This window comes from Astatotilapia calliptera, chromosome 22 (genome assembly GCF_900246225.1).
Source record: "Astatotilapia calliptera chromosome 22, fAstCal1.2, whole genome shotgun sequence".
NCBI classification, from domain to species: Eukaryota; Metazoa; Chordata; class Actinopteri; order Cichliformes; family Cichlidae; genus Astatotilapia; species Astatotilapia calliptera.
In genome coordinates this window covers 25,498,266-25,523,861 of record NC_039322.1, presented here as the reverse complement: position 1 = coordinate 25,523,861, position 25,596 = coordinate 25,498,266, and the positions used below count along the sequence as shown (strand labels likewise).

The window sequence follows — 25,596 nt, the reverse complement described above, 5'->3', positions numbered from 1 at the left end:
AAGACAGTAAACCCTCTTTCAGCACCAAGGTTTTGAGGACATGATAAAAAAAATAATCTGGTCCTTATCAGGTTCAGCCGGATTCAAATTATTTAATTATTTAAAATAACTCTGACCTCAGATTAAGAGTAACACATAGCCATTCCCCTTTTTATTTATTTAACACAAACAAGAGCTCTGTGGTGAGAGGAGAACCTTCCTGAAGGACAACCATTTCTGCAGCACTCAGGCCTGTATGGTAGAGTGGCAAGGTGGAAGCCTAAAAGCAAGCCTGCCTGGAATTTGGCAAAAGGCACCTGAAGGACCAGATCATGAGAAACACAATTGTCTGGTCTGATGAAACAAAGATTGAACTCTTCCACCTGAATCATCATGTTTGGAAAAAAAACAGGCACTGCTCGTCACCTGGCGAATACCTTTTCTTACAGTGGGGCATGGTGGTGGAAGTGTCATGCAATAGGGATGGTTTTTGGCAGCAGGAACTGAGAGAGTAGTCAGGGTAGATGGAAAGATAAATGCAGCAGTGCACAAGGACATCCTTGTTGATGACCTGCTTCAGCCTCTTCTCCCTGTGCTGGACCTCTGTAACAGAAACGAAGCATGTGAAATGCTGCATCCATTTCAATCCTACTATTACTTGACAACACCTTCAAAGAAAATGCCAATTTAGCAAGCTCAACTGACAGGCCAAAAGTGTCACCATGTAACCAAGCAGGAAGTTTGATGGCTAAAACCAAAAACACTTACAGTTGCTCAAATAGCCTTGTGAGGTCCAGCTGGTACAAAAATACTTTAGTATCTGTTTTAGTAAGTAATGTCTCAGTGGATAAACAAATAGCAGATTACATTTGAGTTGAAGCTTAATGTTAGGCCAGTTTGAAAGTGTGCTGACACAGGAGCTTTAGCCCATCACCGTGTGCTCGGCCTCACCTCAGTTAAGTTATTGTATTGAATCTCTGAACTGTATTCACAATTTGTTGCATTTTAAAACAGTTTTTAATGAATTTATCTGACACATATATTTATCTGACAGATAATATTCAAGGGTGTGGCTTGCTACCTATTTGCTAATGTTGGCTGACAACTTCAATCTCCAGTCTCTAAATATGCTAACTTATGTCTCCAGAAAGTAACAGTGACATTCAGTTCAATTCAATTCATTTTGATTTAATTCAAGTTTATTCCTTTAGCGCCAAATTACAACAACAGTTGCCTGGAGACACTTTATACTACAAGTTCAAGTGTTAAATTCAATTCTAGCTTTAACAGGGAGCCAGTGAAGAGAATCCAATACAGAGGAAACATGATCTCTCTTTCTCATCCTTGTCATTGCACCCGCTGATAATGTATTACAGTCGTCCAGCTTAGAAGTATTGAATGCATGAACTAGCCTTTACTCATCATTCTGAGACAGCATATTTCTGAGTCAAGTACTATAACCTCAGTTTCTACTTTCTTTTAGTCTGAATGTAGAAAAACAGCAAATTACTTCATCCATTAGAGTTCATCCAGTCCTTTATCTTTTTAACACATGCCTATGATTTGACTAGTTAATTTGTGCCGTCTGGCTTTATAGATGAATATAGCTGGGTATCATCTGCATAACACTGAAAATATACGCAGTGTAAAAAGTATAATAATAATTATTGCTAACTTGCAGATGTAAACGGGTGGGTTTTAAGTTGGTATTTGAATTGTGTCAAAGAGTCTAGCTGATGATGCTGAAGTGCTAATAGCCCCTGAGATGAGGCGAGTAGAGCTAAAGGCTCTGGCACCCATGGTGTTAAATTTGAATTAAGGAACACTTAGAAGACCAGCTGAAACTGAGCGCAGGGCTGAGGTCTGAAAAATATTGGGGTAACAAGTCACTGTGAGCTTTAAAAGTGAAATTCAAAATCTTATACTGGATCCATTGAGGAATGGGGAAACAATGAAGCTGGATGAGAATAGGGGTAATAGTGTCATTAGACTCGGTGCGAGTGATGACTCTGTAGTATTTGGAGCTGATTAAGGATCAATGGTTCCAGCACAGAAGCCTCTGGAACTGTAACCAACCTTTGAGAAGACATGCACAACCTGAAATCTGCATTCTAGAGTTAAAATATTGTGATCAGCTGTATCGAATGCATGAGTCAAACAAGACAAACACGGAGCTGACTCTTGGGATTCTCACTAGTTCAGTTTCTGTGTTATGATGATCTCTGAATCCTGACTGAAACTCTTCAAACAGGAAATTCCTCTGCAAATCTTTAAAAAAAAAGAATTAAAAAAGAGAAAGGTTAAAAAAATCAGTCTATAATGACCTAAGACAGCTGGATTAAGTCTGGATTTTTTAAACAGTGGTTTAATTACAGCCACCTTGAAAGCCTGTGCTAACAGAGATAAAGAGGTCATGTTTAAAATGGAAGCATTAATTACTGGCAGGACGTCTTTGAAATGTGTCTGTTAGGAATGGAGTCTAACAGACACATTTCATCGTTTGGAGTAACTAATTATTGAAGGTAGTTTAGTGAGCCCCACAGCTCCCTTTTTTCACTTGTCACTTGGTTAGTCATTACATGCAACAGTCCCACAGCATGGGATTGAAAGTTCTAATGTAAAAGATGTGGGGTCAACTGCAAACTGATAAAGACAAGTAAACCTCTGATTAGACAGCTAGTTGATGTTCAAAGGCAAAAGAAGACTAGATTAGACAGAATCCTAAATAGCCATAATAACTAAAGACAGCTGAAGTTGTGAAAATCGCTCTCTACATCTGTAAAACAGGATGACCGTGGCTCAGGGGGTTGGGAAGCGCATCTGTAACCAGAAGGTCGCCAGCTTGATCCCTGGGCTCGCTGTTCTGGTCGTTGTGTCCTTGGGCAAGACACTCTGCCCTACTGGTGTTGGCCAGAGGGGCCGATGGCGCGATATGGCAGCCTCACTTCTGTCAGTCTGCCCCAGGGCAGCTGTGGCTACAACGGTAGCTGCCTCCACCAGTGTGTGAATGTGAGAGTGAATGAATAGTGGTATTGTAAAGCGCTTTGGGTGCCTTGAAAAGCGCTGTATAAATCCAATCCATTATTATTAAAATAAGGGCATGTGTGGATCAATTAAAGTGTGCACAAGCACTTATTTTTTCCTTCAAGTATGAGCATATTGGCACCTGCCTGTTACATAATGCAGCAGTTCCTCTTGGTGTGCAGCAGATGGAGACATTCACTAAATTATCATTCACCTCACATCATCTTTGTACACCTTGGGGAGGATTTCTTTGTTATGTCTGGGAGAACGAAAATGGCTGAAATACAGTTGTTTTACACTAGTTTTGGCAGAGGTACCAAGCATCACATTAATATCATGGTTTAAAAAACATCACAGTTTCAAGGTTTTGGATTTAACATTCCTGCACACATCTTTTCATTTAAAAACCCAGTGATGACTTGCATTTGGACACACCCATCTCTGTCTCCCTCTCTCTGCAGAGAGAACCATGTAAAGCACATGTCTCTCCTATGTTATGTTAACTGATGCTGTGGTCCACAGATTATGTAAGGGAGGCACTGTTGGTTAAATACATAATAATCGCTACCATGCTAATGGGATATCCATGTATGTTTTTGATCAAGTAAAACAGAAGTGTTTAATAAATTTGAGATTTATTATCTCTGCTAAAAGTCTCCCCCTGCATTCTCAGACATCCCCCACTCCTCTGATGTGGCTCCCTCACCCAGACTGCTGGTACATAACATGTTGCTAGGGTAACCTAGCCTTGAGAGATGCTTGGACCTTATTTGATTTAAATGCAATTATGGAGGTTTTTCCCCTTTTTTTTTAGAACACGAGAAAACGTGAAGAATTAATTTGAAAATGCATTTGTTTATGGAGCTGTGCTTGACCCTGTTATTTTCTTTATTATTATTATTTTAACCAAGTCATGAAATGTGGAAGCAATATCTAAAAATAGCTTTGGCTGCAGTGAACTGCCAACTCTGAATTCCATGATTAGCATTCATCTCTCTTAACACATCAGACTGTGCACACTTTTACAAATCATAAATTACTACAGAGTTTGTTTCTAAATCCACAGAACAGAAGAGCAGCACGCAGAAAAGCTCTCTGTTTTCTTACATAATTGAACAGCATGGTAGAGGCGGTTAGCTATTGGTTTTCCTCAAGGAAAATGTCGTGTAATTGCTCTACAGAAATGCATCGTGGTTCCTTTGACAAACAGATTAGAGCCAAACGCTGTGCTATCAGTCGAAGCTAAGTGAATGAACAGCAGTAGCAGCATCCTTTACGATACTCCACTTACTCTCCATTGCAATCTCCATAGCTCTTTGTGCTGTTTGCACTACCAGTGGACAGGCCAAAGAGAGAATGACAAAGCTGCTGTGGAGGACAGAGTAAGTGTTAAAGAGACATATAGAAAGAGATACTGTGAATTAAAGAAAGGGAGGGGATGAATAAGACTGACACTGAGGCCATGCAGACGTGGGTCACAGAGAGGATGCCAGACAGGCAGGGAAAAGAAAAGCCTTCACGTGGAAGTCAACGTGCTATTTCCAACGCCCAAGAGCCTCAAAAGGAAAGAGAGGAGAAGACATGAGAGAGGGTCAAAGACAAAAGGGATCCTAAAAACAAAAGGGACAAGAGGAGGAGTTACAAGTTAAGGAGTTACAGGAGCGTCGATTCAGTGTTTTCTTATTGCTTGGTAATTATTCCTTGCTTTTACTATCATTTATCATGCAATCTAAAATAACTAAAAAATAAATAAATTCAAAAAACAAATGCTTCCACATTTTTATTGCTGCAAATCCCATAAAAAGATCAAAACCAACATCTTAGGATCAACATATACATATAAGGGTTGTTTTGCCATTACCCTCTGTTACAGCGAGCAACCAAAAAATAAATAAAGAATATTATAAAAACAGATCAATATCATGTGTATGCCCTCCTAGTTTTAGGCACAAAAACAACTTTGTTAGATTGAGGGAAAGATAAGGATAGTTTGGGGACATTAAGGAAATTTTGTTGTAGTGTTACAAAACACAGTGCACATTTCAGTCAGATCCACTGTTGTCAAAAAGAATAGCTACTTCCATCCATCCATTCTCCTTCACCAATCCCTGTGTAACTGCATATCTTTGGACTTTGGGAGGAAGCCGGAGCACTCGGAGAGAACCCATGTAGACACACGGGGAGAACATGCCAACTATGTGGTGGCAAGGCTCTGTTCTGCAACCTCTCTGCCCTACCATACATATGTACCTCATACCACACATATGAGATCACGCACCGCTGCCTTCAATGAAGGGCTCATCTCCGGTAATATGGACCTATACAAGGCTGCGTCTTACAACGTGCGCAGCGCGGTCAGAAAGGCAAAGTGGAGCTACGGGGAAAAGCTAGAGTCACAGCTATGACAGTGTGACTCTAGGAGCCTGTGGAAAGGACTGCGGACAATAACGGACTATAAACGACCAGCTTCTTCAATGATAAATGCCGACGCTTCACTGGCTGATGAGCTGAACACGTTTTACGCTCGCTTCAACGCCGCAGCAATTAAAACAACAAACGGCTGCGCGCGCTCGGAGTGCACCAGTGAAGACAATGCATTCATCATCACAGAGCATGCCGGGAGGAACACCTTCAGGAGGGTGAACATCCGGAAGGCAGCAGGACCAGATGCAATCCCTGGCCGGGTCCTGAGAGCCTGCCCTGACCACGGAGATCTTCAACCTCTCCCTGGCCCAAGCAGTGGTTCCCACGTGCTTCAAACAGTCCATCATTGTCCCTGTTCCAAAGAAACAACAGCCCGCTTGCCACAATGACTACCGTCCAGTAGCACTGACTTCAATTGTAATGAAGTGTTTTGAAAGACTGATGAGAGATCACATCACTTCTTCACTTCCTGCCACCATCGACTCACTTCAGTTTGCTTACCGGACTAATCGTTCCACAGACGATGCCATATCTCACCTGCTCCACACATCCCTGAGTCACCTGGACACTGGCAGAGGGAATTATGTTAGGATGCTGTTCGTGGACTACAGTTCAGCATTCAACACAATAATTCCCTCTAAGCTTTTCACCAAGTTGACGGATCTAGGACTCAGCTCATCACTGTGTCAGTGGATCCTCACCTTCCTCACAGACAGACCCCAATCAGTGAGGGTGGGAAAACAAGTCTCCCCCTCCATCTCACTCAGCACTGGAGCGCCTCAGGGCTGTGTTTTAAGCCCCCTGCTGTACTCACTGTACACTTATGACTGTGTAGACACATCAGACACCACCTCCATCGTCAAGTTTGCTGACGACACTGCTGTTGTGGGCCTGATCTCCGACAACATCGAGACGGCCTATCTGGAGGAGATTAGGAACCTGGAGACCTGGTGCCAGGAGAATAACCTCCTCCTAAACATCAGCAAGACTAAGGAGCTGATCGTGGACTTCACTACAAAGCAGGCGAGGAATTACAAACCCCTCATCATCAGTGGCACGCCAGTGGAGAGAGTAGACAGTTTCCGATACCTGGGTGTCCGCATCACTCAGGACCTGTCATGGTCCTGTCACATCAACATGCTGGCTATGAAAGTCCATCAGCGTCTCTTCTTCCTCAGAAGACTTAGAGACTTCCATCTGCCACTGAAGGTGCTCAAGAACTTCTACTCCTGCACCATCGAGAGCGTCCTGACGGGAAACATCTGCACCTGGTTTGGGGACAGCACCAAGCAGGACAGACGAGATCTGCAAAGAGTGGTGCGCTCAGCCGAACGCATCATTCAATCAGAGCTCCCTGACCTGCTGTCCATCTACACCAAGCGGTGCAAGACCAAAGCTAGGAAGATTATGATGGACCTCTCCCATCCCAACAATGGACTCTTCTCACTGTTGAGGTCCGGGAAGCGCTTCCGCTCCCTCAAGGCCAAAACAGAGAGAATGAGGAGGAGCTTCTTCCCCCAGGCTATTCGGGCCCTGAACCAGGTGTAGGACTGGACTCTCCCACACACATTACATCACTATAAGACTGGACTCTCACACACATCACCACACGCACTCTGGTTTTTCTTCATGCACACTTCCTATAATTTATAATCTCTTTCTGCTATTTGCACATTTTTTTACTGTAAATTTCTAAGTTAAATCTGTCAATTTTGTATAACCTGTAAATTGTAAATACTGTAAAGCCACTGTCATTTAATGGTCGGGCATTGCACAGCTACAAGCTACAAGCATTTCACCTCATGTCATACTCTGTATGGTTGTGTGTGTGACAAATAAAATTTGAATTTGAATTTGATATGTGGACAGCATGAGGTCAGGAGAGTATCCCTCACTATCCTCCCATGTGTAGACTCCAGTGGACAACAGAGCAGGCAACAATAAAAACAAATCAACTTAACAGAAATGATAGGAGGAGCTGGGGTTGTAGCGGTGGGTTGCCATGTGGCTGACAGGTGTACAGCAACTCTGGACTGGCTAGCCTATCTTAAAGAGCTCACCATATATGAATATATAATGCATACACTATTATATATTGTACATATATTTATTAGTTTCAGGTTGGCCATTCTTGTATTTTGCTCGTTTGTGTTGTTGTGTTTGCACATCTCTGTTGCTTGTGGGGCTCGCACACAAGAATTTCACTCGCATGTGCTGTGCCAGTGTGCCTGCACATGTGATGTGACAATAAAAAGTGATTTGATTTGATTTGATTTGATTATATAGTTTGCCAGTCAGCTGAACCCTCAGGGTGGTGTGGGCTGTCATTAGCTAACCAATGTGATGCTCAATGTAAATGATGGAACAGCATCTATCCACAGTTACTTTGGTAATCCAATCAGTTAAATGCAGTTAACTGATTAAGTGCATTTAACTGCATTTCAATGCTCATGATCAAACATTAATGTTTTTGTGCACTTATAGACGCATGTAAAGAGAAGATTAAGGACGTCCTAGAATACGTCCTTGAGGAATGTCACAGATCAGTGGATACAAAGAGAATGTAAGAGCAGAAAAAACAAATATTTCTGTATCTTTTTTGGTAGAGGGCTTCAGCAAGAGGGCAAAATAAAACAGGCAAAATAATCTACTAAACATATTTAGTTGGAAACCATTAGGCAAACTGATAGATTACGCAGTGTGTAATCTATGAACATGCTGCTGATCCCTGCATCAGTTGAGTTAAGTAAGTGCAACCAAAACATCCATTTTAATCCCCCGTCCTCGGTGCATAGATGCTGCTATTAACAACTGTTTTTGCCATTTGCATCCAGTCTTCCTTAAAGTGTGTGTGAGCTTGCAAGTGACTTCATTCTTTGTCCAGGGACAGATCACAAGGCTGCAAACACACACATGCTCACACACACAAACATGACATCACCCAAACAGTGGTGGGGCGGAGACTGGCAGAGTAAGCCTGGCATCACTCACACACACACGCAGGACAGCACAACTCCTCGCCCTCCATAAGCTCTCTGTCAGACAGCTCAGCTTGGCATCACTCTCTCCCAATAAGATGAAACAAGCATTAGCCTGACCCCGTTCTCACGGCGACCAAGTCACTTTACAACAACATTATGCCCTGCTATCTCTAGCATGTTTGACCTTTTTTTTTTTTTTTTAAAAAGGCCCAATCTCCCTCCTCCCTCTTTCCAGAATTTTCTTTCTAAAGATATAGTCAGATAAAAAGGACAGACAGTCAAAATCCCCACATCTTGACCCCCTCTGCCGTCTTTCAGATAAAGTCCCATCTTAATTGGTCATGTTCAACGACAGATTCAAGGAGGATTACCCTTGTCCTTCTTCCATCTCTCATTTTTCCTCCACGCACTGGACTCAAATCTGTCGCAGTCTGCAGACTGCCTTTCACAGACTTCTAGAGAATCAGAATCAATATTAGAATCAGAAAGGGTTTTATTGCCAAATGTTGAGCAGGTTTACAACATTATGAAATTGTACGCAGGTGATCAGTGTGAACAAAACATATATAAACTATAATCTACAAGCACACAAGTTTGTTTCTCAACCTCGAAAAAGCTGTAATTGAATTGCAGTGCCTTCTCAAAGAAGCTACAAATACTACTCATTCTTTTTATCGATGAGGTGCTCAGTCAAATCCATTTTCAAAGAGAACTACACTGAATTGCTATTGTTAGTAACTGAACTCTTTTGGCAGCCATACACTGATTTAACAGTGCATTATGCAGTTGCTAAAAGAATATTAGAAGGAATTTCTACACATGAGAACAACAAAAACAGCCATGATTCATCACACTTAAATGTCAGGATCCTGAGCAGTTTCTTCTACAGCGCTTATATCGATCTGTCTTCACCTGAACATCACTTGGACAAAACAACAGACAAGACAAACTGCTGAACTGAAGACGACCTGATTTAGGACTGAATGCTGGGATTGCAGTTGCATGTAATTTTTGTAATTGTAATTTATGTCATGTATTTATGTAAAACTTGTGTGGAGTTCGCACACATGTCATGCTCTGCGTCTGTGTAGGTTCTCTGTGGCTATTCCAGCTTTCACCCATAATCCACAGTCCAAGCACCTTGAGGCAACTGTTGTTGTGATTTGTCACCATATAAATAAAACCGAACTGAGCTGAGTTTCTTACATTGTTTACAGACAGCTGTGTGGGCCTTAGTTCAGTTCACAATGAGGTGAAAGATCAGTGTCATATCTAAGAGCTGAGAGTTAAGGGCCACTGAAACAGAGTGTGTGTAATGAAACTCTGAATTAAACTGGGCTGAGCTTCACATGCAAACATCTGTATGATATTATCAGGATAATCGCCCAGACTGGGATTATAACTGTTGCTCAGCAGCAAACTACGAAACCCCAGACTAATCTGACAGTGCAAATCAGTATCCAATGCTGAGGCACCAAATCTGGTCAATGGTTAAATAAATAAATAAATAAATGTGCAAGCCCCACCTCCTCAAGTTAATCAGTGTGATAAATCAATAACTATTATTTTACTTGTAAAAGTAATTTTATTACGGGAACTGAAATTAGATTGTAGTTCTGCAATGCATCTCCATTAACATCCAGTGTTTGCCTGCAGCTTTCAGCAGCCATCTCCTCTCTGCAAGTCTTCTTTGTCAATCCCCCTAAGATCTCCCTTACCACTTCACCTCCCTCCATCCTCCTTATTCCTTTGTTTGCCTCTCATTCGCTCTCTGTCCTGGGGCTGACATCACAGTCCCAGAGGAGGTAACAAGCCCTGAATCAGCACCAACTATTCCCATCTATGTCCCCACCCTGCATCACTTTGTAGTCAGTGGTGACTCCCCATGTTTCTCATCTTTCTTTTTTATCTTCCTCACCCCCCTCTCTTCCCCATTACCCCATAACCATGGCCTTAAGAGAGCTTAGGCTGTTTTTACAGTGCTGAAAACAAGCTCTCCCATGTGGCCTGGGCTCTTATTTCACTATAGGCTGTGTCAGGGAGGGCAACAGGAACAGGGCAACACCAAAATAAAATATTTATCTAAGCCTTGAATATATAGAAGAAAACTAAAGTATTTTCTATATTTAAGATTCTGTTTAGACTTGATAGCTTTCCATTTTCAAGGGCCTGACTTCCAGTGATGGGAGAAAAGCTCATGTCCTACAAAACATTTAAAGCCTCATATAACATGATAACAGCCCAAACTACAATGTGTAAAGTTTTCAGCTACCAGGCTGATGATGCATTCTTCAAAAAGCTTTAAAAATATTATTTTGACCACAGCCAATAATAGCAGTTTTTGGGGTTCAAAAAATATCCAAGACATCCAACTTAAAAAACAAAGAAAAAAACCCAAAACACTAAAACTATGTTCCAAAAAATGTAAAAGGATTGTTACCGATCAATTTATCTTGAGATGTATCTTTGACAGCAAATTAAATGATCCTTTTGTGTGAAAGCCAGCAACATCCTCAGCCTATGAACTGTGTGATTACAGTAATGGACTGGGAAGGTTGAAGGTCGAACCTCACCTTGATAGTATGGCTGTAGGTTAGAAGCTTTGCACAAAGAGCCATAACCCTGAAAACCTGAAAGCCAGAATTTGGGACATTACACGGTCTGTTGTCACAAAAAACAATCTACTGGAGTTCACACACATATTTATGTTGACTAGAATAATTTTCCCAATTAGATTTTAAGGTTCCCCCACTTTTACATTTACTTGGTATTGTATTACTGGCAACAATTTATGTGAATAAACGGGAAAAATAATTGAAAGACTAGATTGCTTTTGATTACATATCCATGATAACAGTATGTAGTTGTGTTACAGCCAAATTATTACACTGAGACATGAATGTCTGCTTTCAAAACTTGCTGATGCGGCAAAGCCAATTCAATTCCATTATGCTGTGTGTCGCTGGCATGCATTATTAACAGCGAGTTAAAGGTAATATCAATCCCAGCTCTGTGTTTTGCTTCTGTTAGATGCTTACAGCATAACAAGTGACATACTGCTGAACAAAGACACAAACTACTGTGCTGTCCAGACTAGTGGAACAAAAAAGGTGATCACTTTCACATCTCTCCCCCTGCCTGTTATTTGAGTGGATGTGAGTCCCATCTGTTAGCCTTCATTAGGGACTGTTTTGTACACACTGAGGCAACAAGATAGTGGGAGGACAAGGCCACAGTGCAGGTGGCGTTGGGGTGTGAGATTAGGAGGAATAATGGGGAGTTAAATAATAGAAGGGATATATCTGAGGCATGGATTCAGAAGGTTACCAGTATTTTAAAAAAACATAATCACATGTTTTTTAAAATACTGGTTCCCATAGCCATGTTTCCATCTGCATCTTGTGCCATGTTTGTCACACCCAACAAGGACCAAGCTCAAAAAACATTTTGACATCCTATTGCTTTCCATTCATTGAGCATAACCAAGCTTATATTATAATATTTTACATTATTGTTGTGGGTGGCTGTGGCTCAGGTGGTAGAGCAGCTCAGCTACTGACTGGAAGGTTAGTGGTTCGATCCTTGGCTTCCCCAGTCTGCATGCCAAGTATCCTTGGGCAAGATACTAACCCCAAGTTGTTCTTTGATGTATCTATCGGAGTGTGAATGTGTGTGAATGCTTAGATTGCACTTAAGTATGGAAGGAAGTGAATGAGGCATGTTGTATACAGCACTTTGAGTATTCTGGGAGAGTAGAAAAGCGCTATATAAGAATCAGTACATGTTATCTTATTGATTAGCTAAATATGGTCAGTTATGGCAAAATGCACCAGGGGGCAGCTATTCTTACTTGTGATGCTGTTGGCAATTCAACCAGTGGCAACAAAGTGAAGTTAGAACATACACCGACCAGGCATAACATTCTGACCACTGACAGATGATGTAAATAACACTTCATCACGGCACCTGTTAGTGGGTGGGATATATTAAGGAGCAAGTGTAGATTTTGTCCTCAAGGTTGATGTATTAAAAGATTTGACCAAGTCTGACAAGGGCTAAATTGTGATGGCAAGACAACTGGGTCACAACATCTGCAAAACTGCAGTACTTGTGGGTGTTCCTGTTCTGCAGTGGTCAGCATTCATTAAAAGTGGTCCAAGTAAGGTCCGAAGGCAGTTCTGTGTGGTCTGATCTAACAGGCAAGCTACTGTAGGTCAAACTGCTAAAAAAAACGTCATGCTGATAAAAAGGTGCCAGAATACACACAGCATCTCAGTCTGCTGTGTATGGAGCTGGATAGCTGCAGATCAGTCAGGGTGCCCATGCTAACTTGTGAACGAGGATGCACTATGGGAAGAAGGGAAACCAGTGAAGCAATGTGATGTTTTTGGGCATTTTTTTCTGGGAAACCTTGGGTCCTGCCATCCATGTGGATGCTACTTTGACACGTACCATCTACCCAAGCATTGTTGGAGACCTTGTATACTCTTTCACAGAAAAAGTATTCCATGATGGATGTGGCATCTTTTAGCACAATAATGTGCCCCGCCACAAAGCAGAAACAGTTCAGGAATGGATGAGGAGTACAACAATGACTTTGAGATGGTGACTTGGTGTCGGGGTACCCCAAATCACAAGCCAACTAAGCATCTGTGGGATATGCAGGACAAAAAAGACCAATCCACAGAGATCCCATCTCACAACTTACAGGACTTAAAAACAAAGATCTTGCAAACATCTTGGTGCAGATACCACAGCACACCTTCAGGGGTCTAGTGGAGTCCATGTCTCGACAGGTCAGGGCTGTTTTAGTATAAAATGGGGACCAACAAAACATTGGGCAGGTTATCAGAGTGCTATGCCTGATCAGTGTATAAAGAGTTTAGGTTTTACATGGGCTCTATGTAGGAACACATCTTAGCAAATAGACACAACATCCTGAAAAAATTACTTTGCTTTTAAGACCATAATATTGCTCACAAGTAATCCTGTGTGTTCTAAATAATAACTTTTATCCACATGGGCCACATTTCTTTCTCTTTTGGGCCACATGCTGGAAGGCTTTATTATTGCCCTAATGCCTCAGGGTATGGCCCTTCTCATTGCTCGCCTGTTAGACAATACTTTTAAGCTAGTGAATGGTCGTATTTGTCTATATAGCTATTTGTCTGTATCACGTCACTTTTCCTTTTTTCCAGACATGATCATGCTTAATGAAGAGAAATATGGAGTCTAGATATTCTGGAAATGACCAATAACGATTAATGGGATTAGTTTTAGGGAAAGAATACGGCCCTGATATGCCGAGCCTAATTGAAAACCATGTGAATATCACAGATAGATTTCATATACACAGTGATCTGTGTTTCCTATTACATTCACAGTGATTTTCTTTCTATTTGTGGTTATTCTGTCATATTTAAGACAAACATTAAGGCAAAGAATAAAATATGTCAACAGTTTAATATTAACCAACAGGCCACAAATGCTTATCAATATTTTATTTTTAATTATTGTTTTTTTTTTTAACTATTCACTTGTAGACAATGATCAAATCCCCTCCCTTGTTCTGAATTTAAAACACAACACATTTCTACGGTTCAATCTGCACGTGAGCAGCCATCACTCTGACATACACACAGCCTTGTGCACACATTTGCAGAGCAAGAATGGGGGTGGGGGCATGCATGCTGAAACCACTACTAGATAGCCTGCAGACTCCCAGAGAGGGAAACAGCTGAGATGGTTGTTATGTAACTCACAGTTACATAAAAGTTATCGCTACAGTTAAACACGTCCTATAGATTTAAAGCCATGGTAACAACAGGCAGACTGTATCGTCTTGCATGCAGTATTTACAAAAAGGGCTTTTGGGCTCTCTGTAAAGTAGCATTTGATTACTCTGAGATTTGAATCATCAGCTGCACTTTAGTCCTAAACAGCTACCCGCCAACAGTTAAACATCACTGGGATACATCTACCTGCAGCTGCACTTGCCTTACCATGCCCCAGAGGCACATTATACCTACCAGGCTTCCTGTCCACAATTAAAGCATTACCATTTTCAGATCAGCTAATGATTGGATCTCATCGTTTCTGTGACGGGAGGGAAAGAGGGGAGGAGGCAGGCTGGTGGTGCAGCACACTGTGTTTGTCTGGACTTAAAAAATGGGTCAGGCTTCCAGCTCCAGCCACAACACACACCAGCATGGCTGACTGCTTTTGAAAAGAAGGTTCCACTACTCCTACAACTAAAGAGGAATGCTTCCTGTGGATCAGCTGCTGGTGACACAGTGGCTGCCCAGTAGGAGATAATGCAACCCCCCCATCATGCAACCGCTTGTCTTCTGTTTCATCACAAGGCTTTGAAATGTCCATGTAGACATGGACAGTTTCTCTTCTTGTAAGCATATACCAGTATATTGAATCTTTTATGTACTTCTATATTAACATAGATTTTTTTCTGTTTTAATGAAAACTCATCAGAAAATTTCAAATGAGTAATCAAGTCTCCTAATTCAAAGCAATGACCTGATTACAAAAACAGATTTTTTTTCAGGCCCCAGTCTTAGCCACAAGGCTGAATGTATGAAAAGATAATCACAAACACACACACAAACAAAGTCTCGCCTCCCCAAATGAGACCAAATCCTCTACCACACACACACACACACACACACACACACACACACACACACACACACACACACACACACACACACACACACACACACAGACTTTGGCTGGTGCTGCCTCTGGACAGTGCTGACAGACAGCCCTTCTGTGCCTCCCCTTGCCCTCCCCATCTCAATGTGTGTCTGTGTCTCACTCACCCGTCTTTGTCCTGCGAAGCACCAGAGATCCAGTTAGAGAGGGAGACTGATGCTGGCAGGCTGTGAACGCCATCTGCTCCTCCGCAGCCACACTCAGCTGACTGGGATTGAATACAGAGGACACTAAAGGCTCCTATTGATCCTATTGATCCTATTGATCCTATTGATAGCTGAAAACTACGACAGACTGACTGTCATCTATCATGAGAACAAAAGAGCCAACAGCAAAGTCAGATTCAAAATATAGTTTGATATAAAGCATGCAGGGTCAGGGCTGTGATTTTTGAATCTAACATGCTAGCTAACATTCCACTTTGAGGTTTTGTCACATGTGGTGGAAAAGGTCTGCTGTGCATGTCTTTCAGTCGGATATCAGTTTGGTGCTCAGTCTGCCATCAGACTGTGCAAAACCAAACTGTTTGTGTGTCAGCTTACATTGCTGTCATGACTATTTCTCACTGCTACCTCTGACATTGTTTAAGAAACAGTAGAAGAAGCACAACCTGGGCCCTTTTCTCTTATATCATGCAAAATGAAATATTTGATTTGATCAGATTTCATTTATAATACTGTTCTGCACCCCAATATAAGCCTAGTAACTGTGGATCTGGAGAAAAAAAGCCAGTTGGCATAGCTTAAGTTTTCAAATGATGAGGAGACTGATAATACTTTCACACTAAAGCCAGCAGACAGTTAACTTAAACAAAGCCTTTGTCACACAGACTGACTAATAACCACCTGACAACAACTTACAACTACCAGTCCCTTGGGAAAAATGAGCAGTCCATGACCAATTGTGAAAGGTTTTCTTCATATATGAAGGGAAATCAAACTTCATTTTGGCTTTACTTGGGTTATCTTTGTCTAATATTAACATTCTGAAACACTGAAGTGTGATAAACATAAAAAAAAGAGTAATCAGAAAGAGGCAAACTCTTTTCACAGCATAAGATCCTAAATCCCAAAAGGTTGATTCTGTTCATCTGGACGTAGCATTTTCAGTGGGAGAAACATTTCGTCACTCATCCAAGTGACTTCTTCAGTGTTAGCTGACTGCAGGCTTCCCCAGTCTTATAAACAGTACATTTGCACAATGACTGAAGAAGTCACTTGGATGACTGGCGAAATGTTTCTCCCACTGAAAATGCTACGTCCAGATGAACAGAATCAACCTTTACTGACTCGGATGATTGAGCATGCATCAAGACAAAGATAGATCTATGTGATGATAATAATGTGCATGCATGTGTGTGTCTTTATTTGTTTGTTTTTTCAGGAAAGTTCTAAAGAAGTTCTAAAAGTCACCCACACAGCTTCATCAGCTGTCATTTGCACAGATCATGCTCCAACAGTGGATATAGTACTCAAAGGCACCTTTCCTCTAATTGTTGTCATGGTCTGTGGTTTTGGACTCTGGATTTTGTGGTTTTTGAACTCTGAAATCTGCTTTATTATTTAGCATTCTCTGTTATTGACTAGAATCCAAGTTTTGATATTTCGCATTCTTAGTTTATAGCTGTTAGTGTTTTTCTTTATGTTTGTGGTTGCATCCATTTCTTTGTCCTCTTTAGTTCATCTTAATTTGCATTCTTATTTCTGCTGATGTTTAAAGTTATATTTGAATCTTAATGTTTTAGTTTATTTCAAGCCTTCCCAGTATCCCTTCTTGGCTTGTCAAATCTTCAGTTTTGTTAGTGTTAAGTTTCTTCCCGTTTAATTTGATAGTCATTTGTCTTATGTGCCTTCTGTTTAATTATTTTCCCTAACCTACTGTGAACTGAGCCACTTCTGAGGACTCATGAGTAATTCTGTTTTACTTCAGTGAAGCCATCCTGCCTGCTAGTGATTCTACTAATTTGTTAGTGACACTGGATCTGCGTTTATCCATCCAATTAGTATAACTAGGCACTGGTCAGAAGCCCGGTGGAGGAAAGAGTATTTCATGTGGATATAGGCTGAATTCTAGCTGATACATTTCACTGAAAGCAGCTTCAAAACCAACCTAAATCACTGCCCCAAATCAGAAGATGAAATGGAATACACGTGACAGCAATAAAAATAGATTAAACTGTAGGCCCTGTGGTTACAAATATTTCAGCAAAGCATCACTGTGACTGAAAAAACACTGATCTGCTCCTGCTGTCATCAGAATAACACAGAGCTAAAAATAGCTTAAAATCAAATAGTCTGAGAATGGTCGATAGAAGCCGAATTCAGCAGTAGCTCCTGGAATTTACATAATGCCTCACAGTGGTTTTATTGAAAAAAAAAAAAAAACCAGTGCCACATGAGAGAAAAAGATTCCGAGGTAGGACTTCAAAGCTACTGTTTATCACTAGATTGGATCTAATAAATAAATTAGATGGAAATATGCAGCACATGAGGCATTTTAACTGCTGAAAACAACATATTGGTATTTAATTGCATTAAAAGTGATTGACCATTTTAACCCAGTTTAGGGGCAACAATACAGAAGCATGAAGGGTTTAAACACGTAGAACTACTCAGTACGGCGACCCCTTGTAAATAAGCAAGCAGCTAAAACAGTCTTTTTAATGGCTGTGTTTGCTGACCCCACTAGTATGTATCAGCAGAAAAGACTGAATTCTGACACACTGGTCTGAAAAGATTCTTCAGTTCAAACATAGCAGGACAGGACAACCGACGCCCTTTTGTTCCTCAGAGAAATCTACAGAATCAAGTGTAAGATAACATTCATCAGAGGGATTGATGGTCAGAATGAGAGCTTATGTAGGATGGATGCTCGCTGTCTGAAGCTGCATTATTACCCTTGACTGTAGGTGAACTGGTGTCATAATGCAAGAACGGCTGGACTTACAAGGCAGACTTAACAGGGAGCATCTTAAGTTAAGTTCATTTTATGGTAGAAAAGTGATTAGATAAGAGAGTGGATGGGGGAATTAGAACGGCTTCAATGCTGAATGGGTCACAGAAACTCTGTCAGAGAGAATGAAAATGAATTTATTGTCCAGGAAGTGAATATAGCAGGTTGGTAAGTTAATTGAATCAGATTGAATCTTACTTGCAGAGAGGCAGAGTATGGAATAAGTACTGAGTCAGCAGGTGGGTATCCTCGGGTTGCAGGAGGTGAGCGGGCAGACAGGCTGAGTGTGGGTCGCAGATGTTCGGAGGACCAGGTATCGATGAGGAAGAACAAAACCAGATTGCAAGTTAGTTGATTCTTCTTCCAATAAGGCTCTCAGGTGAAAGATGAGAATGGTCTGGCCAAGAAGTATAGCAGCATCTGTCCTTATACCTGTACCCTGTTGATTCAATTGCCAACAGCTGAAGAATGGTTAACCCACACTGAGTAGCTGTGCCCTAAGGAGGGGACCAGAGACAAGCCAATCTCTCAACTCCACCTCAGAAAGAAAAATAATAAAAATTAGAGAGAAGTGGAAAATAAATAACAATGCAGAGGCATGTCAACCAAGACAGCCCCACAACATCCAGAGCCTTCAGGAACTCAGGGCAAACCTCTTCCAACCCAGGGTCCTTACCACTAAGGAGTTGTTTAACTGCCTCAGTGACCTCATCCCGGACGAGTTGACAAGTTGACCCCCTCATCCCCAGACTCTGCTTCCCCTACAGAAGACGTGCCAGTGGGATTAAGGAGGTTCTCAACGTATTCCTTCCACTTTCCATTTCTATTCATTCTTTAGTAAAGTTTGCAAACCCAAAGAAATGCTGGATTTCATTGCTGCTGGTGGGAGTGGTCATTCCACAACAGCTTTCCATCTTTACTGGACCACTCTCCAAGATGTAATAAGCTAATGAAGGAACCATGGAGCTTTCACATAAAATCCCTTTTCAAGGAGTCTCAGGAGGATCTTTTGAATGTTCCTGGTGTTGAGAAAGTGATTTGAGAAGATTAATATGTTATACAAATAGACAAAAAAAAAGAAAAAGAAAAAAGAAGTTGAAGATATCTGAACATTATATTAGCCAGAGCTTGGCAAACTGCTGGAGCAAAATAACCAACCAGAGTGTTAAAAGCAGTTTTCCATTCATCACTCTCAGATGTGGACCAGATCATATGGATTTGAGACCTAGTTTGGAAAAGATGGTGGTGCTGTGTATACTTTAAAGGCAGGTATTATGATTTGGATAGTCGATGGTCTTAATGTCTTATCTTTCTTCTGTATGCTCCTCTGATGTTAACTCTGTGTGGCACTCTTTCAGGTAGAACCAGATCATCCTGACTCAAAAGCTCTTCCTTCTTAGACAGGGCTTCTTGTACTGCAGCTGACCCAGTGGGGTCCAAATTATGACCAGAGTGTTCTGTCATTGTGTGTGATGTGTGAGGCTGGACCCACAAAGCAGACACAACAAGGTCTGCTTTTAATGGAGGTCTGCCAGAGGAGAGAATGAGAATTAATTGACCGTTCATTAAGAAAATAGAACAGGTTGATGTGATAACTGAACAAGAGTGTTGATGAGGAGGAAAAACAAAACAGCTTGGGTTGTTATCATACTGCAAGTAAGTAGATTATTGTGCCAGCAAATTCCAAACAGGGCTTTCAGATGTACAGCAACAACACCAGTCTGGCAGAGAACTGTAGCACCACCTGTTCTCCATATACTAGTAGCCTGATGATTCAGTGCAGTCAACAAGGAGGAAGGGCTGGGCCACACTAAGAAGCTCCGCCCTCAGGAACAGACCAGAGACAAGCCCACGCCTAAGCTTGAGAATGTGTGAAAGACAGTGAAGAAAAGAGAGAGCGGGGGACAACCCACCAAGTTCTGATGAATCATAACAACTGGTCCAACGATGATATTAGTCATATTAAATTAAATTTTTTTTTTTTTTAAAAGTAGAAGAATGAAAAAAATGTCAGGTATCTGTGACGTCTACGTTATGGAGTTCTGTAGTTTTCTAGGCTTATACCAGCATACATTTACTACCATGTGTTAGTAACCTGTGGATATTGTTAGATGGAGTGCTAACATAAAGTCTTTAGTTTGCAGGTATTTGATGAATGAAGGGGGCAAGGGTGGTGTTTAATCTCACAGTCCAAATTGTGATTTAAAAGTTAACAAACAGTAGTCAAGTGGAGTGGTGGCTTTTTATTTAGTTTTTTAAAATTGTTTTCAAATGTACTGTTTTTATATGTATGGGCAGGGTCATAATTACGTTTAATATAGACCTGTGTAGTGGACAAATGTAGAGCCTATGATGTAGCATGTGCAAGTGGCCATTGCTGTTGCCAGTATTTGTACACATACATAGTGTGTCTGTGTGGTTGTGCAGTTATGCTGCCAAAACACTAGTTGACGGTCTCTATTTAAGTTGATCTGTTCTCTTCTGATCAATTTGAAAAATGGTTGCAGAATAAGTACCTGGAAACTGGTAAGGGGGGAATGGTGGTACACAGTGAGTCAATTAGTTATTGCTGGCTGCATAGACATGATGCGTAGTTACATTTCTCAGGAAGTGCATTTCAGATTACACTGAAATTCACAGGGTATTGAATGGGTTAGCAAATAATGACTAGAAGAAGAAAGACAACTAAATCTCTACTATATATGTTTCAGGGCTGGTACAAACTGTGTTTCTCCATATAGGTTTTCCAGAAACATTACATGTATCAAAATGTGTATATTTGGTTGAATGAATACCTGATTTTATGTTTTTGTTTTGTTTTCCAAACAAAAACACTAGCACTTCCCACAAATGTATGTTAAACCACAACTAGCTTCCAAAATCAATTTGACCCCCCACCCCTCAAAAAAAAGCAAACAAACTGAAAACAAATACAAAAAACCCCTTTAGACATGAATTACTCTGTTAGGTGAAAAGCAAACTTTTTAAAAAAAAATTATTTTATTTTGAGAGCGAGAGAGGAACGGGCTTTTAATTTACATTCAGCAGGCTATCGTATTTAAATAAATGGGTGGAGCCATGGTGAAAATCACTATTAGGGGAATGATCCTGTAAATATTGGTATTATATATGTTTCGAGTACACTACTATGGACTGTTGCTTCACATGGTTAGTTTAATGAAGCAAAAATGTGCATTAAATTGTTATATATTTAGCGATAACATAACTGTAACACAATGTCTACTGTCAGCCATAAAAAACTACAATCGCCAGAAGCACCCAGGAGAGCGGGGTAAGCCAATGAGTGGCCAGCAAACGGCGTGACGGCACTTGCTTTGGTCCATTTATGTGCGCGCTTGGTAAGCTCGCGCAGAGGGCTCGCGGTAAATTCTGTGAGAGCAGAGCAGAGCAGAGCACAGCATCCGGAGGTTGTCGAAGGTGGGTGTGACTGACAGCATCTCTATAACCGAGAAAGTCCACAGGATTTATTTTTGTCGTCTGTAAGTAGGAATATGTCTGAATTTTAAACGTTATGAGGAGATGAGGGCAAAACGAGGTTAATCCTTGAGTGGAGTTGGTAATTTTTCGACAGTATGTTCAATTTTCTTTCAACGTTTTTCGTTGTTTGTCGCTTATGTTAAGGCAGCACGTGAGAAACTAACGTGACAAGCGGGGTTTTTTGTGGATGTTTTCGCCCTCGTGGGCATTTGCATTCATTTTGTAACATTTCAGGGACAAAATGAGACAGAAACGCCTATTGTTGTTGCTCTTTTTGTCTGCTGCTTGGCGGGTTGTTAGCCTATTGTATGGTAGGCGACACTGGCACAGTTGGCACCGACAGCGATGAGGGTGGACTTCGAAGACTTCTTTTTTTTAATGTTCGTGAAACTTGTGGGCTGCAGAGACATTTACGAATTCCTTATTCACCGATTTATGCCGCCTGTGAGAAAATCTTTATTCGAGATTTTTCTTTTTTTTTTTTTCGTGGCAGTGACCTGCCTTCGGCTCCTCTTTGTTTGCAGCTGCTCGTCACTGTGCTGCCAAAAGCGCCTTTGTTTGAGGGTGCTTGTTAAAGCTTTGAGCTAATGACACCAGCAGCCTCACAGAAACAAGAAATTTACATGAATTATGGTAATGTCATTGGCAGAATAGCACATTTGTGCTCATTCAGTGAGAAGTTCTATAAAATGGCAAAAGTGGGTGTCACAATGGATACCAAGGTGTGGGCTTTTTAAATTAAACCTCACTCAGATTAGATTGTGTCCAAGTAGGTGGTGTGGTTTTTTTTTTTTTTTTTTTTTTTTTTCTCATGCTGCTTTCTAACGCCACACTTAGCTAGCTGATAGCCTTTTTGAATTATTAGGGGAGGGGTCTTTTCATTGAATAAGCCCAGCTGAATTTGGTCATGGTTCATCATTCACTCATCATTACGACTTGACTAAATGGAATGACAGATGTTTCTTACATTTAAGAGGAATTACTTTTTTATTTTTTTCCCCTGCAATTTTATTAGACAAGATGCCTGTTCAGTCGGCTGTTGTGTTACGTGTGTAGATGTGTGTCTGTGTTCCCCTCCCGCTGCTCCAACACATGGTGCAAGGAACAGGTGCTCCCTGATGATCATTTCCTCCCAGATATGCTCATCGCTCACTATTCTCATTTTTCTTGGTGCATATTTGCCTTCTAGCACAGGCCGAGTCCAGGCCCTGTCTGCACTCCCCCACTGCCTGCCGTTACCCAGCCCGATCACAGCCTTTTGTTTCAGCTAACTGTGACTTGTGTCATTAACAGCCCTCACTGATGGGCAGGCTATTGAAAAGCCCTCCTCATTCCTGAAGTGGCTCGATTGCTGGTGGCTTAATCAGAATGTCACTGCTTCCTCATATCTGGAGATAAACAATGGTGCGTGTACAACATGACCGCCCTGAATGCCAGTACCATTTTTTTCCCTTATTTTTTCTTTATGTGTGTGTGGATTGATGGGCGGTGGTTGCTTGCAGTTTTGCGTGTTGCCACAGGGCGTCGCCAGTGAGACCGGTTTTAATCTTGGATGATTTCTGTGATAATGGTGTAAATCATCCACTAGATGTCAGTAATTTTAAAATCATCTGCTAACATGACTCTCTGATGTTTCCCTCCTTTAGTTAAATTGACCTGAAGCAGTCTCTAAAGATGGCATCCGCTGAAGGTGAACTACGTCTTACACTTTAATGCACTATATTATTTCTTAATTATTATTTTTTTCACTGTACCTTGAAGTATTTAAACATATTTTTAAATTTATTTTTTTCCTTGGATGAGTTCAGATATCCAGGTTAAGGAGCTCGACAAGCGGGCTTCCGGTCAGGCTTTTGAGGTCATCCTGGCTACTCCTGCCCCTGATGCCAAGGGTGACTTTCCACTGTCTCCTCCCAAGAAGAAGGATGTCTCACTGGAGGAGATTCAGAGGAAGCTGGACGCTGCAGAGGAGAGACGCAAGGTAAAAAGATGACATATTTTGCATGGGTTGGGATAATTAAAATCTGGTGGGCTATTTCAAGCATCTTATGTATTTTTAACCTTCCTTTCCCAGAACCATGAAGCTGAGGTTCTGAAGCACTTAGCTGAGAAGCGTGAGCATGAAAAAGAAGTGCAACAGAAAGCCATGGAGGAGAACAACAACTTCAGCAAGATGGCAGAGGAGAAGCTCAACCAGAAAATGGAGGCTAACAAAGAGAACCGCACAGCAATTATGGCAGCGATGAATGAGAAATTCAAAGAGAAGGTCAGTAATTTCTTTTGACTGTATGGACATGATGTAGTACTATTAAGATGTTAATCTTGTACTGTTTAACAGGACAAGAAGTTGGAAGAGGTGCGAAAGAACAAGGAGACCAAAGACCCCAACTCGGAAGAAGGCACTTCGGAAGACTGAAGGTTACAAACGGGGGATTGTATAGGGTTTTTTACGTATCCAAAGATTGATTTATTTTTTGTTCAGTCAGTATTTTTGTTGTGTTCACTGCCCACCTTTTTGAAGTAAATACAAGTTTCACTTTGTGAAGATATCAATTCTTCTGCTAAGTGTATTTGCGCTGGTTTTACATGTGGATCATCCTGCCCTCCCCCTCTTGTCTAATTCATCTGATTATGTAGCTTGTCAGTGCAGCTTCTGCCCTTTTTGAAAATTAGCAGTGTGTAACATACCCTTTTTGAGGAAGCATGTTTCTATGCATAGGTCTTTATTCCTACAGATTTCATAGTGCGTTTTGAAAATGTCCCTGTGAACCACACCTGTTCTCGGCACTTACTGTGTATTTAAAAAAAAGAAAAATTAAAAAAAAAAAAAATCTCAAAGTAGCACAAGGTTTGATTTTTGGCATCGGCTGTTATACATACAAGTGTTTAGCGCAGCTTTGCTACCCAGATTCTGCTTGTTTGCTCCTGCAAATCATGTTTCGTGCTGCTGCAGATTCTTTGCTTTTGTAAAAACACGGGGTTGTCCTCAAAGCACATGACTTCTTGCTGTATAGCTGTGAATTAACATGCCAGATATGGAGATGGATGTCATCTTGAACATTACTGATTAGGGTTCTACACATGGAATGCAGAAGAGCAATACACACTTTGGCATCTCAATAGATACAGTGACTAGTTGACTTGAACTGTTGTACTAAAACAAATAAAAATGGAACAAAGCACTCTTGCTGTTGAAACATTTTTGTCCTCTTCTCTGTTGTTTGACCTGCTGTGGGAAGTGGGTACAATATATGCACAATGAAACCCAGAAGATAACTATTGAGGCCAGCCCAGGCACTGGTGACCTGTCCAGGATTTACCTGCCTCTCGCCTTATGGTAGCAGGGATAGGCACCCTGATAAGGAAAAGCGGAGGAGAGTAGATGGATGTTTTGAGGCCTTAAATCAATGAAAGTACACGAAGCTTTAGCCTGTCTTCAAAATGACTTGTTTAGTGTGCCACGTTTTGATGAACCTTTCAGACTTTAACAAATATAAGATGCTTAAATGTTTGCTCTTTGCTGTGTAAATGGTGGTAGACCTGGCTAAGGTTGACATTTTCCAATTGTAGGCAGAAGTAAAAATGCCTGTCCTTTTACACAAAAATACTGAAGCTTTTGATTGCTTGAGAATCCAACGTAATGCCTGCCCATCTTCCTTACCACTACAGTTTACTGTTGTGGAGCCTGGACCCTATCTCTGCTGTTAAAGGGCAACATGTAGGGTACAATTTAGACTTCTTATCCTATTAACAAACCTAACCCTTCTCTCAACACAAATGAAGTAGAGTCCTAGACCATAAACTTTGTCTATATGAGATAATTATTGAATTTTTCTTCTAGACTGGGACTAGGTGTAGAGAGCTATAGATCAGTGTAAATTACATAAACGGCCACAATTGCAAATAGTCCATTACATGGTTCGGATTCAAACAAACCACAGTCTTTGTCTCCCTCTGCTGGTGGTTTGATTTAGTGTCTGGGTGTGTCAAATTAAATGTGACCTCGTCCATG

General features: G+C 41.2%; 1 protein-coding gene across 3 annotated transcripts; it reads left to right on the top strand.

The window, feature by feature from the left end:
* Positions 1–21,446: 21,446 nt before the first annotated feature.
* On the top strand, positions 21,447–24,781 carry LOC113015119 (stathmin-like). Of its 3 annotated transcripts, none has more exons than XM_026157055.1 (5): positions 21,447–21,524; positions 23,231–23,274; positions 23,393–23,565; positions 23,659–23,850; positions 23,923–24,781. In XM_026157055.1, exons 2-5 carry the CDS (start codon positions 23,259–23,261, stop codon positions 23,998–24,000), a joined length of 459 nt encoding a protein of 152 aa, XP_026012840.1. In that variant the 5' UTR covers positions 21,447–21,524; positions 23,231–23,258; the 3' UTR covers positions 24,001–24,781. The 3 variants fall into 3 exon arrangements, with proteins under 3 accessions (XP_026012840.1, XP_026012841.1, XP_026012842.1); XM_026157056.1 differs by lacking the exon at positions 21,447–21,524 and adding an exon at positions 21,527–21,586; XM_026157057.1 differs by lacking the exon at positions 21,447–21,524 and adding an exon at positions 22,886–22,988.
* Positions 24,782–25,596: the final 815 nt, after the last annotated feature.

Bases quoted from the DNA above. Each gene is read 5' to 3' on its own strand.
- LOC113015119 (XM_026157055.1), top strand. The intron at 23,566-23,658 runs GTAAAAAGATGA...TTCCTTTCCCAG, and splicing joins CTGCAGAGGAGAGACGCAAG to AACCATGAAGCTGAGGTTCT. The intron at 23,851-23,922 runs GTCAGTAATTTC...ACTGTTTAACAG, and splicing joins ATGAGAAATTCAAAGAGAAG to GACAAGAAGTTGGAAGAGGT.